The sequence below is a fragment of the Boleophthalmus pectinirostris genome, unplaced genomic scaffold, assembly GCF_026225935.1.
Source record: "Boleophthalmus pectinirostris isolate CB_2022bp ecotype Guang Dong unplaced genomic scaffold, ASM2622593v1 HiC_scaffold_5, whole genome shotgun sequence".
NCBI classification, from domain to species: Eukaryota; Metazoa; Chordata; class Actinopteri; order Gobiiformes; family Gobiidae; genus Boleophthalmus; species Boleophthalmus pectinirostris.
This window is the reverse complement of record NW_026571404.1, coordinates 721482-737525: the sequence shown is the minus strand read 5'-3', so window position 1 is coordinate 737525 and position 16044 is coordinate 721482. Positions and strand designations below refer to the sequence as shown.

The 16044-nt window shown below is 48.3% G+C and overlaps 1 protein-coding gene across 1 annotated transcript in view; it reads left to right on the top strand.

Moving 5' to 3' along the window:
* pdzd8 (PDZ domain containing 8) overlaps positions 1–16044 on the top strand; it is a 57145-nt gene extending 41101 nt beyond the window's left edge. The window contains exons 6-7 of the mRNA XM_055162611.1: positions 10989–11151; positions 11270–16044. Coding sequence (XP_055018586.1) covers positions 10989–11151; positions 11270–13581 — 2475 coding nt within the window. The 3' untranslated portion in view covers positions 13582–16044. The remainder of the gene's footprint in view (positions 1–10988; positions 11152–11269) is intronic.

Sequence of the window (16044 nt, the reverse complement as noted above, 5' to 3'; positions counted from 1 at the left end):
AGGGCCCCAAACCTGCAGGGGCCCTGACCTAAAACCCCAAACCCAAAAACCCAAAACCCAAAAACCCAAAACCCAAAAACCCAAAACCCAAAACCCAAAAACCTAAAACCTAAAACCCAAAAACCTAAAACCGGCCGAGTCCTCAGAGCAGTTTGATTTTCTCTGTATGATAAAAAATGAGATATATTTTACTTTTAAACAATAACCATAAGAAAAATAATGATTAATAATAATAATAATAATAATAATAATAACAATATTAATCACATGTAACGGCAGAATTAAACCTAAACCTAACTCTTATTACAATTACTACTACTCTTATTACTACTTATTACTACTACTGTTATTACTACTAATACTACTGTGTTGAGGTTTTTGTGCCGCGATGTAATTCACCTCCACAACACCAGGAGGCGACGATTTAAACCTGGAGTTCATGTTACAAAATGAAGTGTGAAATTAAAGAACAGGAAATGTGTTAAGAGTCGATGTTGAGACGAACAGTCACAGAACTGATCGTCTCAGTTAGAAACTTCACGGCGACGCAGACGAGTGACACAACCACGAATTTGTCTTATTTGTCTTTTACACAGAACAAGAGCCTGGTCCGGTTCGGTTCAGTCGCTTTATTCGTACCCGTAGGGAAATTTGCTTTGCAGATTTGAGAGGCAGGCCCCACATTTCATGTTTCATTCATCCACAAAACACGTATAAAAACACAATTACAAAATAAAATGTTCCAGAGCAGATTGGTGTGTTCCAAAAACAATTAGTTAAATTCATCCATCGCGCTCGGCTAAAATCACAATAAATATTAAATATGTTAAAAACACACAATCTTAGATAAACAGATCACAGTTTGGACACATACCTGCCACAGGCAAATGACCTGCATCATTGAAAAATTAACTTTTTATTGGACGTTTTTTGAAAATCTACTTTGATGAATCTGATGTTTAATATTCAGTTTGTGTTTTAAAGATCTGAGTGTGAATAAAAACTGACGGATCATTTAAACTGTTAAACTGCACAGATCTGAATGATTCTCTGTGTTGAGCTTCAGTCTCCAGCTCCTCCAGACTCTGCTTCTTCTGGGTTTAAATATAACCCAGTCCCACCCTGCTCCAAACCCCCTCCTCTGTCCTCTGGGTTCTCCTGTGGGTTCTCCTGTGGGTTCTCCTGTGGGTTCTCCTCTGGGTTCTCCTGTGGGGTTCTCCTGTGGGTTCTCCTGTGGGTTCTCCTCTGGGTTCTCCTTGGGTTCTCCTGTGGGTTCTCCTGTGGGTTCTCCTGTGGTTCTCCTCTGGGTTCTCCTCTGGGTTTCTCCTGTGGGTTCTCCTGTGGGTTCTCCTCTGGGTTCTCCTCTGGGTTCTCCTCTGGGTTCTCCTCTGGGTTCTCCTGTGGGTCTGTGGGGTTCTCCTGTGGGTCTGTGGGGTTCTCCTGTGGGTTCTCCTGTGGGGTTCTCCTGTGGGTCTGTGGGTTCTCCTGTGGGTTCTCCTGTGGGGTTCTCCTGTGGGTCTGTGGGTTCTCCTGTGGGGTTCTCCTGTGGGTCTGTGGGGTTCTCCTGTGGGTTCTCCTGTGGGTTCTCCTGTGGGGTTCTCCTGTGGGTCTGTGGGTTCTCCTGTGGGGTTCTCCTGTGGGTCTGTGGGGTTCTCCTGTGGGTTCTCCTGTGGTTCTCCTGTGGTTCTCCTGTGGGTCTGTGGGTTCTCCTGTGGGTCTGTGGGTTCTCCTGTGGGTCTGTGGGGTTCTCCTGTGGGTCTGTGGGTTCTCCTGTGGGTCTGTGGGGTACTTTCTCTGTCTTTCTCTCTCTTCGTGCTTCTGTCTCGTTTCTGTCTCATTTTTCTATTTTTCTCCGTTTTAATTTGGAGCATTTCAAAGCCCCGACAACAAACAGGTTACCGCGGCAACGCAAACAAAGCCTGTGCTTCATTTACACTTCTATAGACCCGGAATAATCACCGGCCGATCCCGTCTCCCGTCTCCGTCTCCCGTCTCCCGTCTCCCTGTCCTTGTGTCCCCGTGTGTCTCCGTGTCTCTGTGCTTTTGCTTGTTCTGCCTGTGACAGTGGCAGAGTGGTTAGCCTCAGGTCGTGGGTTAGACGCTCGTTTGAGCTCAGGTCGTTATTGTGACCTGAGGCGGCGTTAAGTGGATTTACATCGACGCGGCCGGAGCCAGAGCCAGAGGAGGAGTGAGAGCAGGAGGAGTGAGAGAGAGAGGAGTGAGAGTGAGAGGAGTGAGAGGGAGAGGAGTGAGAGAGAGGAGAGTGAGAGGGAGAGAGAGGGAGAGGAGAGAGAGGAGTGAGAGAGAGAGGAGTGAGAGAGAGAGGAGTGAGAGAGAGAGGAGTGAGAGGGAGAGGAGTGAGAGAGAGAGGGAGAGGAGTGAGAGGGAGAGAGAGAGAGAGTGAGAGGAGGAGTGAGAGAGAGAGGAGTGAGAGAGAGAGGAGTGAGAGAGAGAGGAGTGAGAGAGAGAGGAGTGAGAGGGAGAGGAGGAGTGAGAGAGAGAGGGAGAGGAGTGAGAGGAGAGAGAGAGGAGGAGAGAGGAGGAGTGAGAGAGAGAGGAGTGAGAGAGAGAGAGAGAGGAGTGAGAGGAGGAGTGAAGAGAGAGAGAGGAGTGAGAGAGAGAGGAGTGAGAGAGAGAGAGGGAGAGAGAGTGAGAGGGAGAGGAGTGAGAGGAGTGAGAGGAGGTGAGATGAGAGAGAGAGGAGTGAGAGGAGAGGAGGAGTGAGAGAGAGAGAGGAGAGGAGTGAGAGGAGGAGTGAGAGAGAGAGGAGTGAGAGAGAGAGGAGTGAGAGAGAGAGGAGTGAGAGGAGGAGTGAGTGAGAGAGAGAGAGAGAGGAGTGAGAGTGAGAGGAGAGGAGGAGTGAGAGGAGAGAGAGAGAGAGAGAGGAGTGAGTGAGGAGAGAGGAGGAGTGAGAGGAGGAGGAGAGAGAGAGAGGAGTGAGAGAGAGGAGTGAGAGGAGAGAGGGAGAGGAGTGAGAGAGAGGGAGAGGAGGAGGAGTTGGAGTTGGAGGTTTTTTCAGTGAAAAGTCCAGATGAAACAGAAAAGAGGAAAATGGTTCAGATTGAAGCTTTGATCTGCATCAAAGGTTAATGTCCCAACGAAACAAAGACGCTTCTGTGTCCAACTCCACACAAGACCAGACCGGGACCAGACCAGGACCAGACCGGGACCAGACCTGGACCAGACCGGGACCAGACCGGGACCAGACCGGGACCAGACCGACAGACCGGACCGGGACCAGGGACCAGACCGGGACCAGACCGGGACCAGACCTGGACCAGACCGGGACCAGACCGGGACCAGACCGGGACCAGACCGGGACCAGACCAGGACTAAAACAGGTCTAAAATAGGACTAGACCAGGACTGAACCATTGATTGAACCAGGTCTAAACCTTCAATGGTCTCTGGTCTACACCTGGACTCATCCTCAATCTAGTCTCTGGTCCATAGTCTGGACTGTAACCAGACTTAACAGTTCTGGTCTCTGGTCACTGGTCTTAAACCCTGGTCCCTGGTTTAGTCCCTGGTTTAGTCCCTGGTCTAGTCCCTGGTCTAGTCCCTGGTCTAGTCCCTGGTCTAGTCCCTGGTCTATTCTCTGGTCTAGTCCCTGGTTTAGTCCCTGGTCTAGTCCCTGGTCTAGTCCCTGGTCTAGTCCCTGGTTTAGTCCCTGGTCTATTCTCTGGTCTAGTCCCTGGTCTAGTCCCTGGTTTAGTCCCTGGTCTAGTCCCTGGTCTAGTCCCTGGTTTAGTCCCTGGTCCCCCTGTCTAGTCCTGGTCTAGTCCCCTGGTCTAGTCCCTGGTTTAGTCCCTGGTTATTCCTGGTCTAGTCCCTGGTCTAGTCCCTGGTTTAGTCCCTAGTCCCTGGTTTAGTCCCTGGTTTAGTCCCTGGTCTAGTCCGTGGTCTAGTCCTGGTTTAGTCCCTGTCTGTTTAGTCTGGTTTAGTCCTGGTCTAGTCCCTGGTCTAGTCCCTGGTTTCCTGGTTTAGTCCCTGGTCTATTCCCTGGTCTAGTCCCTGGTCTAGTCCCTGGTTTAGTACCTGGTCTAGTCCCTGGTTTAGTCCCTGGTTTAGTCCCTGGTCTAGTCCCTGGTCTAGTCCCTGGTTTAGTCCTGGTCTGGTCTAGTCCCTGGTTTAGTCCCTGGTTTAGTCCCTGGTCCTAGTCCCTGGTTAGTCCCTGGTTTAGTCCCTGGTTTAGTCCCTGGTTAGTCCCTGTTTAGTCCTGGTTTAGTCCCTGGTCTAGTCCCTGGTTTAGTCCCTGGTCTGGTTTAGTCCCTGGTCTAGTCTGGTTGTCCCTGGTCTAGTCCCTGGTCTAGTCCCTGGTCTAGTCCCTGTTTAGTCCCTGGTCTAGTCCCTGGTCTGTCCTGGTCTAGTCCTGGTTTAGTCCCTGGTCTAGTCCCTGGTCTAGTCCCTGGTCTAGTCCCTGGTCTAGTCCCTGGCGTGGATCGTAACCGGTCTTGACAGGTCTGGCTCTGGCTGTGGCCTCGGGGCTCGTCCAGCTCCATGTGAGATCCATGTGACAGGAAACACGAGGCCCGACTCCAACACGTTTACGAAGAACAAAAACCCCGCAGGAGAAACACGGCGCAAAAACACGGAAAATAAAACCAATAAAAACACAATAAAAACAAATAAAAACATGGTTAAAACACAGTAAAAAAACACAGTAGAAAACATTGTAAAAGATGGTAAAAACGGTTAAAAACAGGGTAAAAACAAGGTTTAAAAAACCAAAAAAGAGTAAACATGTTTAAAAACACACTAAAAACAACAGGGTAAAAACACAATAAGAAACATGGTAAAAAAAACAGTAAAAAACACAGTAGAAAACATTGTAAAAGATGGTAAAAACGGTAAAAAAACATTTAAAAATAGGGTAAAAACACAGTAGAAAACTCTGTTCCACCTTGTGATGTCATCATGTGGTGATACAGGACATGCTCCACTGTGTTTTTATGTCACAATATATTATAGTAACAAAGAGGTAAAAAAAGAGTAAGAAATATGGTTTAAAAAAATGTTAATGTGGGCTAAAAACAAGGTTTAAAAAACACAATAAAAACAGTAAACGTGTTTAAAAACACAGAAAAAACAACAGGGTAAAAACACGAGAAGAAACATGTTTAAAACATGGTAAAAAAATGGGGTAAAAACACAATAAAAACACAACATGGTTAAAAAAAACACTCTAAAAACAGGCTAAAAAAAACAAACACAAAAAACGGTAAAAACACAGTGGTGTAACAGTAGTTTGTTCATCTGAAGGTTGTCGGTTCAAATCCCGCTCGGTGTAAAAACATGACTGATCCACTGTTTCCAGCTCCCACACAATACTGACTGTTGTCATTGTGTCCTTGAGCAAGACACTTACCCCACCTTTCTCCCAGTGAGTAAAAATGTGACTTTTGACTCAGTGAAATGATTTGGACACAGAGACTCACACATCAACAGTGTCGAGGAAAGTTTATTTTCTACATGAACAAGTTCAAAGTTCACTTCACAAATTTCTAAATGAACTCGTTTGTTGATATTTGTTTATAGTTAAAAGTTTTGTCATAGTTCCAAAAATGTTCTAGTTCAGTTTTTTTTCCATGATGTTGAGTGATTCATTTTCAGTGTCGTTGCCCCAGAAAAACACACAGTTTAACAATGAAACTGTTCAATTTCATCTTTTATATCAAAGTTTGACTCGTGGTTTGTTCGGTCACATGAGGAGCAGCTGCAGCTTCAGCCCGACACAAAACGACGCCGTCTGAGCTCAACATGAAGCTGCGGCGTTTTTCACCACAAAAACAGTTTCATCCCGACTGATAAAAACAGTTCTGATGTAAATGAATTTTAGTGAGTTTCATTTGTCGTCATGACCCCAGTGTTTAGATCAGGAGAGTTTGGAAATGACCAGAACAAACGTCTCCAACTTCAATAATCACACATCCACTCACACCTGAGCCATACACCTATCCCCGCCCCCCCAGAGAGAGACGCACCTATCCCCTCCCCCGCAGGGAGAGACACCTATCCCTGCCCCCGAGACAGACGCACCTATCCCCGCCCCCAGGAGACTCTGAAATCTGCTGAAATTCTACGAGACTCTGACAGGACACAGAGTCTTTCTGCAGGAGACCAGAGTCCTGCACTGGTCTGTTTTTGGAGACCAGCACCCGCCCAGTACAGGACCACACCCGCCCAGTACAGGACCACACCCGCCCAGTACAGGACCACACCCGCCCAGTACAGGACCGCCCCGTACAGGACCGCACCGCCCAGTACAGTACAGGACCACCCGCCCACAGGACCGCCCAGTACATACAGGACCACACCCGCCAGTACAGGACCACACCCGCCCAGTACAGGACCGCACCCGCCCAGTACAGACCACACAGCAGGACCACAACAGACACACCTTACCCGTACAGGACCGCACCCGCCCAGTACAGGACCGCACCCGCCCAGTACAGGACCGCACCCGCCCAGTACAGGACCACACCCGCCCAGTACAGGACCTGCCCGAGCCCGACATGAACCACACACAGATTAAAAACATTCTAAGATCAGAATATGAACTGAAAAGTTACAACTTTAAGAATTATAATCACGAAATGAAATGAAACTGTTTCACTTTCTTCAGAACGAACACAAACTCACAGACAGAAGAAACACACCACGGACTGAACCAGGACTGAACCAGGACTGAACCAGGACTGAAACCAGGACTGAACCAGGACTGAACCAGGACTAACCAACAAACCAGGACTGAACCAGGACTGAACCAGGACTGAACCAGGACTAACCAGGACTGAACCAGGACTAAACCAGGACTGAACCAAGACTAAACCAGGACTGAAACCAGGACTGAACCAGGACTAAACCAGGACTGAAACCAGGACTGAACCAGGACTAAACCAGGACTAAACCAGGACTGAAACCAGGACTGAACCAGGACTGAACCAGGACTGAACCAGGACTGAACCAGGACTAAACCAGGACTAAACCAGGACTAAACAGGACTGAACCAGGACTGAAACCAGGACTGAAACCAGGACTGAACCAGGACTAAACCAGGACTAAACCAGGACTGAACAGGACTAAACCAGGACTGAACCAGGACTGAACCAGGACTGAACCAGGACTGGACTGAAACCAGGACTGAACCAGGACTAAACCAGGACTAAACCAGGACTAAACCAGGACTGAACCAGGACTAAACCAGGACTAAACCAGGACTGAACCAGGACTGAACCAGGACTAAACCAGGACTAACCAGGACTGAAACCAGGACTAAACCAGGACTAAACCAGGACTGAACCAGGACTGAACCAGGACTGAACCAGGACTGAAACCAGGACTAAACCAGGACTAAACCAGGACTAAACCAGGACTAAACCAGGACTGAACCAGGACTGAACCAGGACTAAACCAGGACTGAACCAGGACTGAACCAGGACTGAACCAGGACTGAACCAGGACTAAACCAGGACTGAACCAGGACAGGACTAAACAGGACTGAACCAGGGACTGAACCAGGTCTAAACCAGGACTAAACCAGACTGAACCAGGACTGAACCAGGACTGAACCAGGACTGAACCAGGACTAAACCAGGACTGAACCAGGACTGAACCAGGACTGAACCAGGACTAAACCAGGACTGAACCAGGACTAAACCAGGACTGAACCAGGACTGACCAGGACTGAAACCAGGACTAAACCAGGACTAAACCAGGACTAAACCAGGACTGAAACCAGGACTGAACCAGGACTAAACCAGGACTGAAACCAGGACTAACCAGGACTGAACCAGGACTGAACCAGGACTAAACAGGACTAAACCAGGACTGAACCAGGACTAAACCAGGACTGAAGGACCAGGACTGAACCAGGACTAAAACAGGACTGAACCAGGACTGAACCAGGACTAAAACAGGACTGAACCAGGACTCTCTATCAGGACGGGCTTGTGGGCCCCATGTAGACCGTCGTGTGACCGGTTTAGTCCTGCCCACATACCCACCTTTAATATTCTAGAACGTTAAAACCCGCCTGTTTCACCAACTGTTGACCCTGCACCTGTCAGGGACTCGACAGGTGCAGGACTCTGCAGGAGCCAAGTGTTTTGTTCTGTTTTGTTGACGTGGTGATGTGACGCTGGAGCTCGTGTTGTTCTTAGATTAAATGTTTTTCCGCTAAATATTTCAGGCTTTTTACGTTGTGTTTATCCAAGTTTTCACCTGGAAAAATAAAGAAATGTGGAACGAACGAACTCACAGGTCGATCATCATCAGAAACACAGAGAAGCTCAGTTCAACCAAAATATGAACGTTCAACCTTCAAGATCTTATATTAACAAAGAGACAAAATATAAATGGTAATAATTCATTCAAAATAAGTAACAAAAATAAAACAGACTGATGTGTAAGACATAAAAACGACTGTAAACCTCTGGTCTGTTTCCTCGTCCGTCTCCAGAAACACTGAGCTGTAATTTAAACGTTTGTGTTTTCAGTCGATACGTCAATTCAAAACTCATTTAGAGCGTTTCTCTTTAACCTGCTGCTTCCTGTTTCGATCTCTCACCTCAGATTAACTCCACAAACACAACCTGAGCCTCGTGCCTCAAACGCTGAAACGTTTCTAAACAACGAGGATTTTATTTTCTTCGTGGGATCAGAATCGGTTTCAAGAACCGAGTCTTTTCCTCAGTATCGAAATCCCCTTTGACTGGGCTCCAGAACCTCACATTCTGCACAAAAATCTCTCAGAATAACAGTGTCGTCCTCTGCTCCTCTCACTCTGTTCTGTTCTGTGTGATGTTCCGCAGTGTTCTTTACTCTTCTCGTCTGTTTGTTTGTTGTTCCCTGTGGAGCTAAATTTAGTCTGAGTTAATTATGACGAAGTGACAATAAAATGTTTGACGAGGACGAAGAGACGTTTTCTATTCGACAGGTGAGAAGAAAGAAAGAACGAAAGAACGAGGGGGAGGAGAGATGAAGAGAAAGAAGAGAGAGATGAGGTGAAATGAGAGAGATAAGAAGAGAAACCAGGAGAGAAAGGGGGGAAGAAGGAGAAAGGGAGAGAGAGGGATGAAGGGAGGAGGGGTGTAGGGACCGAAGGAGGAAGGAAGAGAGAGAGAGAAAAGGAGGAGAGAGACAAAGAGAGGACGAGACGAGAAGAAGAGGGTCGTGAGGAGGGATAGAGACGGAGAGAAGGAGGAAGAAGAGAGAGAGACAAGGTAGAAGATGGAGAGAGAGAAAAGAGAGGAGAGAGAGAGAGAGAGGGAGAGAGGAGGAGAGGAGGAGGAGAGAGAGGAGAGGAGGAGAGAGAGGAGAGAGAGGAGAGGAGGAGAGAGAGAGGAGGAGGAGGAGAGGAGAGGAGGAGAGAGGAGGAGAGGAGAGAGAGGAGGAGAGGAGAGGAGAGGAGAGAGAGGAGAGAGGAGGAGAGAGAGAGAGAGAGAGGAGAGAGGAGAGAGAGGAGAGAGGAGAGGAGGAGAGAGAGGAGGAGAGGAGAGGAGAGAGAGAGAGAGGAGAGAGAGGAGGAAGAGGAGGAGAGGAGAGGAGAGAGAGGAGGAGAGGAGGAGAGAGGAGAGAGGAGGAGAGGAGAGGAGGAGAGAGGAGGAGAGGAGAGGAGGAGAGAGGAGGAGAGGAGAGAGAGGAGGAGAGAGAGGAGAGAGGAGAGAGAGAGGAGAGGAGGAGAGGAGAGGAGAGGAGGAGAGGAGGAGAAGAGGACATGTGTCATTAAGGCGTCAGATTCTGTGGGAGTAATTACAGTGTGTGTCAATGAGCACTGTCACCGCCCTTATAAGGACATCTGCATCTGCACTTCCTGTGTCTCTGACTGAACACACACACACACACACACACACACACACCTGAAACACACACACACACACACACACACACACACACACTGAAACACACACACACACACCTGAACACACACACACACACACACACACACACACACACACCTGAAACACACACACACCTGAAACACACACACATGTACAGGTGAAGTCTCTGTAAACACACAGTCTGTACATAAACACACACGTCTCTCTCGCCGCCGCCGCCTCCAAACACACGACTCTGAAACTCTGATCAAACCTGAAGCTGAACCCAACATGGCGTCGTGATGTTTTCAGGTTTTCAAGAGGCGACGGGATTCAGTCCAATGAGGTTCATTTGGTCTTTTGATGATTTGTGTTATGAGATTATTTTTTCAGACCAAGACTTTGTTTTCATATTTGACAGTTTCACTCTGAGGAAGAAACTGTCAAATATGAAAACAAACTCTTGGTCTGAAAAAAGAACCTAACAACATGGATTCAAACAGGTTTGATTTTCTTGTGACCTACGATCGTCAATCAGGAGCCGATCAGGAGCCGATCAGGAGCCGATCAGGAGCCGATCAGGAGCCGATCAGGAGCCGGTCAGGAGCGATTCATCAGTTCTCTTTCCTCCATGTTTACTACACGAAGCTCGACACGATTAAGACGAAAGTTAATCCCAAAAACAGTCGAGTGAAAAATTGGTCCAAAAAGAGCCAAAAATGGCACAGTGTCCGGGCGACTTCAGCTCGTTTCTCTTCAGTCGTTTTGTGGAGTTTTATTAAAGTCGCTGTCGTCACCTGAACGGAAATGAACAAAATATAATTTACACAGAAATAATTTTAGGAATAAACAGCACAAACCAAATACAAACGTTTGGTTTAATTTTCTGCTGTTTCACAAAATAAAACTGTTCATATTTCAAGAAGCAGAATCACACAAACTGAACTTTTACAACACAAATGAAACGCAGACGACTGACTCCATTTTGTGTCGTTTTATTTCATTCTGAAGTTTCCTGGAGCTGCTGACCCCAGTTTGACCTGTAAATATCTCCAAAACTAAAACAGCACAAACCAAACTTTTTGCAGCACAAACTCTCCGCACACTTCTGTCCGCAGCTCGTCTTTCGCTCGAGTGTCTAAAGTGTCGGTGTTGGCGTGTTTTTCAGACGGAGGTGGTGAAGGGCGCGTGCGGCAGCGTGGGGATGACCTTCAGACACGTCCCGGCCACAGACGGCGACATGGTTCACGTGAGCATCGAGACGGTGACGCCAAACTCTCCGGCCGCGCTCGCCGACCTGCAGCGAGGAGACCGCCTCATCGCCATCGGAGGTACGACGCTTTTCGGCTCGTGTCGTGTGACCCTGTTGATCCTGACAGTTACACTTCGCTTTTCTTCTCTTTTGTTTCTGAACTTTTCACTTCCAACTGTTTCTCTTGTTTGTTTCAGGAGTTAAAGTCACGTCATCGGTGCAGGTTCCGAAGCTCCTGAAACAGGCCGGAGATCGGGTCATCGTCCTGTACGAGCGACCGGTGCGACACCAAAACGCGCCCCTCGGAAACATGGGAACGCTGACGGAAAACTATGCACATTTAGAGGACCCCGGCTTCATCCCACCGCCGTCTGGTTACGAGGAGGACCCCGCGCCCATCACCACACTCTCCGACATCTCCGACGTTAAAGACATGGACTCAGAGTTCGAGGAGCTGATCGTCGACGCTAAACCGACGTCTCAAACTGGAAACGCGACTGCAGAATCTAAGGATGACTCTTTGCTGACCGTTAACCAAAGCCCCAAACGTAGCGTCGCGACTTTAGCGTCAAAACCTCTCGGGACGATTTCTCCCATTTTGAACCGGAAGCTGAACTTAGTCGGACTCCAGTCGCCGCTCAAACTGCAGCCGAAAGAATCTCCGAAACCGTCTCCACATAAAACGAACGCCGATTCAAGTTCGGAAACCGCGCACCGTCCGAGTGTCCCCCCTCCGCCCGTCCCCGCGCGCCCTCCTGTCCCGCCGCGCCCGCAGATCCGACTCACCTCCGCGTCGTCGGAAACCAGCCTCATTGAGAACACGGACGCCAACGCGACGGCGACGCTGACCACCTCCACCTCCAGCTCCACGCTCAGCTCTTTGGAGCGCTCCCCGGAGAAAGCGCCGTTCAGCGGAGCCGGCGACATGCAGGCGGAAAAAAGCGGCTCGAAACAAGGAGACGCTAAGATAACGAGCGAGGAGTTGGCGTCAGCGGCGGCGAACAGCAAAGCGGAGCAAGCGAAGGAGAAGATGTCCGAAGGTTCCTGTAGCACGAGGGACAGTTTAGACGATCACACGCTTTGGGAATCAGTCGAAACTTTGTACAAAAACCAATCAGGATGCTGGCCAAAAGCTAACGTCGTTTTCGATGTCGAAGCGAATCACAAGTTTCTAAACGTCGCGCTGTGGTGCAAAGATCCGTTTAAACTCGGCAGCCTGCTGTGTCTGGGTCACGTTAGTTTACAGCTGGAGCACATCGCGTTTGAATGTATGGCCACGTCGTCGTCCGAGTACCAGAGCACGTTCAGGTTAGGTCCTCCAGAGCCGCGCGCCAACGTGAGCCGGACGGCGCTACGAAGTCTGAGCTCGCACAAGGGATTCAACGAGAAGTTATGCTACGGCGACGTCACACTCAACTTCTGCTACTTATCCGAAGGCGAAGCGGATTTCCCCGTTGCCGCGTCGATGGAGCGAGAGCGCGAAGGAAGTATCCACGAAGAAGAGCTGAGGGAGCGAGAGAAGGAGGCGCTGACGCAAACGGTAACGCAGAGAGACGAGCTGGCGTACGGCGCGATGCAGCTGGTCGAGGTACGCCACAACTTTCAAGACACGCAGTTCCAAAACCCGACGTGGTGCGAGTACTGCAAGAAGAAGGTGTGGACGAAGGCGGCGTCTCAGTGCATGGTCTGCGCCTACGTCTGCCACAAGAAATGCCAGGACAAGTGCCTCGCCGAGAACCCGTTTTGCGTCGCGGCGACGGAGCGGAAGGGCGCCGACCCCGAAGCGAAGTCCACCATAAACCGCGCCACGACGGGGCTGACGCGACACATCATCAACACGAGCTCGCGCCTCCTCAACCTGCGCCAGGTGCCCAAGACGCGGCTGGTGGAGCAGGTCGTCGACGCCGCACCCGAACCCTCGCCAAAACAAACGCCAAACACGTCCGACAACGAGAGCAGCGACACGGAGACGTACACCAGCGGCGCCAGTCCCTCCAAGCAACCGCACGGCGCAGGGGGCGGGGCCAAGCTGGTGCGCAAAGACGGCGGGTTGGACGACAGCGTGTTCATCGCCGTGAAGGAGATCGGGCGCGATTTGTACCGAGGTTTACCGACGGACGAGCGGTCGCAGAAACTGGAGCTGATGTTGGACAAACTTCAGCAGGAGATCGACCAGGAGCTGGAGCACAACAACAGTCTGCTGATGGAGGAGCGCGAGGCGGCGGACGCGCGACGCAAAGCTCTGATCGCCGGCGCTCTGGCCAAGTCCGGCGAGCGGCTGCAGGCGCTGACGCTGCTCATGATCCACTACCGCGCCGGCATCGAGGACTTGGAGTCGGTGGAGAGCACGTCGCCCAACGAAAACCCGGCGTTTAAAGGGAAGGGCCTGGAGGAGGAGGGGCTGATGGGGGCGGAGGTGTACGACAGCGACACCTGCAGCCCGATGGAGGTACAGCTGCTGGACGACGGCATCAGCGAGGAGCAGATCTGCGTGGAGGCGCTGCACTGACGCCCACACGCAGGAAGAAAGACAAAGAAGAGGAGGAGGAGTTAAAATGTCGAGCCACTTCAGCACGAGACCGAAGCCGAACCACATCCACATCACGAAATCTGCAGAATATTTTTTGTAATTTAGTCAGTTTTTATGAGCATGGTTTTGTTTCGGGACAAAAACTACACAAAACAGTGATTAAATATGGCCTCAAAAACAAACTAAACCAGATTAGAACCAGGACTGGACCAGGGTTTAACCCACAGACGGAGTTATCGTTCCAAACAGGAAGTGAGCGTGAGGGGGGGAGTCGCTTGTGGTTTAAATTCAAGCTTTGGTTACGAAGACTCATTAGAGATGTAACGATATCCAAATCTCTCGATACGATATTCTCACGGTACGATATTTACTCAGATAAAAATAATAATAATACAACACTGTGAGTTGCTGCTTTTCTCTCGTCATCCAAAAAATGAAAAAAAGTGCATCATAACAGATATTTGAGTTTGTAGTTTGGACCGAACCAGAGCAAAGGATCATGGTCTGTGTAGTTCTCACTGTTTTTTAGCCGTTGCTGCACCAAAATGGGAATCAGCTGGAAAGTCCCTCAGGCTGGAAAGTCCCTCTGATTCGTCCCCTTTATAAGTTAATCTATACACTGTACATATACATTTTAAAAACTACATTTTTTCATGATATATATATTTTATTAATTACTCAGGCAAGTTAGAATAAATCTCAACACATTTGTTCAGACAAACAAACAAAACATGCAGTAAATATTGTGTTAAATGACTCCAGAGGAACAGTCGACAGGTGAGGGACGTCTGCCTTCTCAATAAATGTGTCACATATTTCAGTGAAATCCACAGATCAGAGCTTCTAAAAATGATTCTGAATTATTTTTGGACAAATTCTGTAGTTTTATAAGTTTCTTGTGTCGCGCTGTTTACAAATGATGTTCATGACAGGAAAGGAAATAATTCAGATTTCTTCCCAAATCCACAGTTACAGACGCAGCAGGACATGAGGAACAAGAAACTTGATTTAAAATATGATTTCAGAGTAAATGTCTGTGATTATTTTGATGTTACAGAGTGAAAAAATGTGTTTCAGGAAAATCAGTAAAATGACACAAACGAGACCCGACGTTTAGTCTGGAACATTTGATTTTATTCTGATATAGAAGCAGATTTTCTAACTCGATACATCAGATTGAAGCGGTGAGAAGTGACGCACCTGGAGGCAGGAAGGGGACGTTCGAGCCGGGACTTTCACACCAGGGGGACGTTTGAGCCAGAATTCAAACAGAAGAATTTAAGCAAAGAGACTTGAGATTCGACTTGTTGTGACGGGCTAAGATATTATTGTGAGACTTTTAACGATACGATATCACGATACTTCGATTATTGTTTCATCACTCGCTCCACGTGTTTAGAGAGTTTACGATAAAAAACCGTCTGCGTTAGAACAATATTCACTTTATTCTACACGTCCCGTCTGTGTCGTCTCTGATTGGCTGTCGGACGTGGTGATGTCGTCTGTCGCCGGGCGGAGTTCGTCTTTTGCTGAAGTGGCTCCAGTTTTTTTAATTTTCGTTTTTCCCGAGGGACGTGGCCCTTTGTTCTGCTGCACGTTTGTCTGACGGCTGTTTTATTGTGGCTTCAAAACAAACAAAGAAAATAAAAAATCAAAAGAATCAAATCTACAAGTGGCTGCTATGCTATGCTAACGTGGCTAACGTGGCTAACGTCCTCTGCGGCATCAAACGACTGGAAAAAAACAAAAAAATGAAACTTTATCTGAAAAAAACATATCGTCCATTTTCTGCACTTTTTACGACGTTTGGACGTTTTGGAGTTTGGGGACGTTCAGATTTATTTACAAAGTTTAAATGTTTATTAAAGTTTGTGGTGATTTTCCGTTTGTGGCTCGATGTCGGACACAAAAATAAAAACACTGAAGGTCGATTTAGCGCCAACTACAGGAAGAGACGAGAAACTCTGAATGTATCGAGTCTAAACCGGGACTAAAACAGGACTAAACCAGGACTAAACCAGGACTAAACCAGGACTAAACCAGGACTAAACCAGGACTAAACCAGGTCTAAACCAGGACTAAACCAGGACTAAACCTGGACTAAACCTGGACTAAACTGCAGTGTTGAAATTGCGCTGCGTAAAACATGTTTAATGCTGCACTGTGGAATATTCTAGACTTCAGTTCCGTTGAAAAACCGTTAAACTGTCCGACCTCGGCCGCTCTTTTCACTTTTTCACTTTTTCTCGTCTGGTTTGTTGTTTTTTGTTTTTCTTAAGTGAAAATTTGAGTTCAAGTTGAAACGACCTCGACACTTTTCTGTTTTTAAATGTTTTTGTTTTTATGATTTTTGCCAAGTTTATTTTGAAGTTTTCGATTTGGCTCAAGTTTGTGGTTCTGAGCAAAAAGGAAGGACCAGACCAGGACTAGACCAGGACCAGA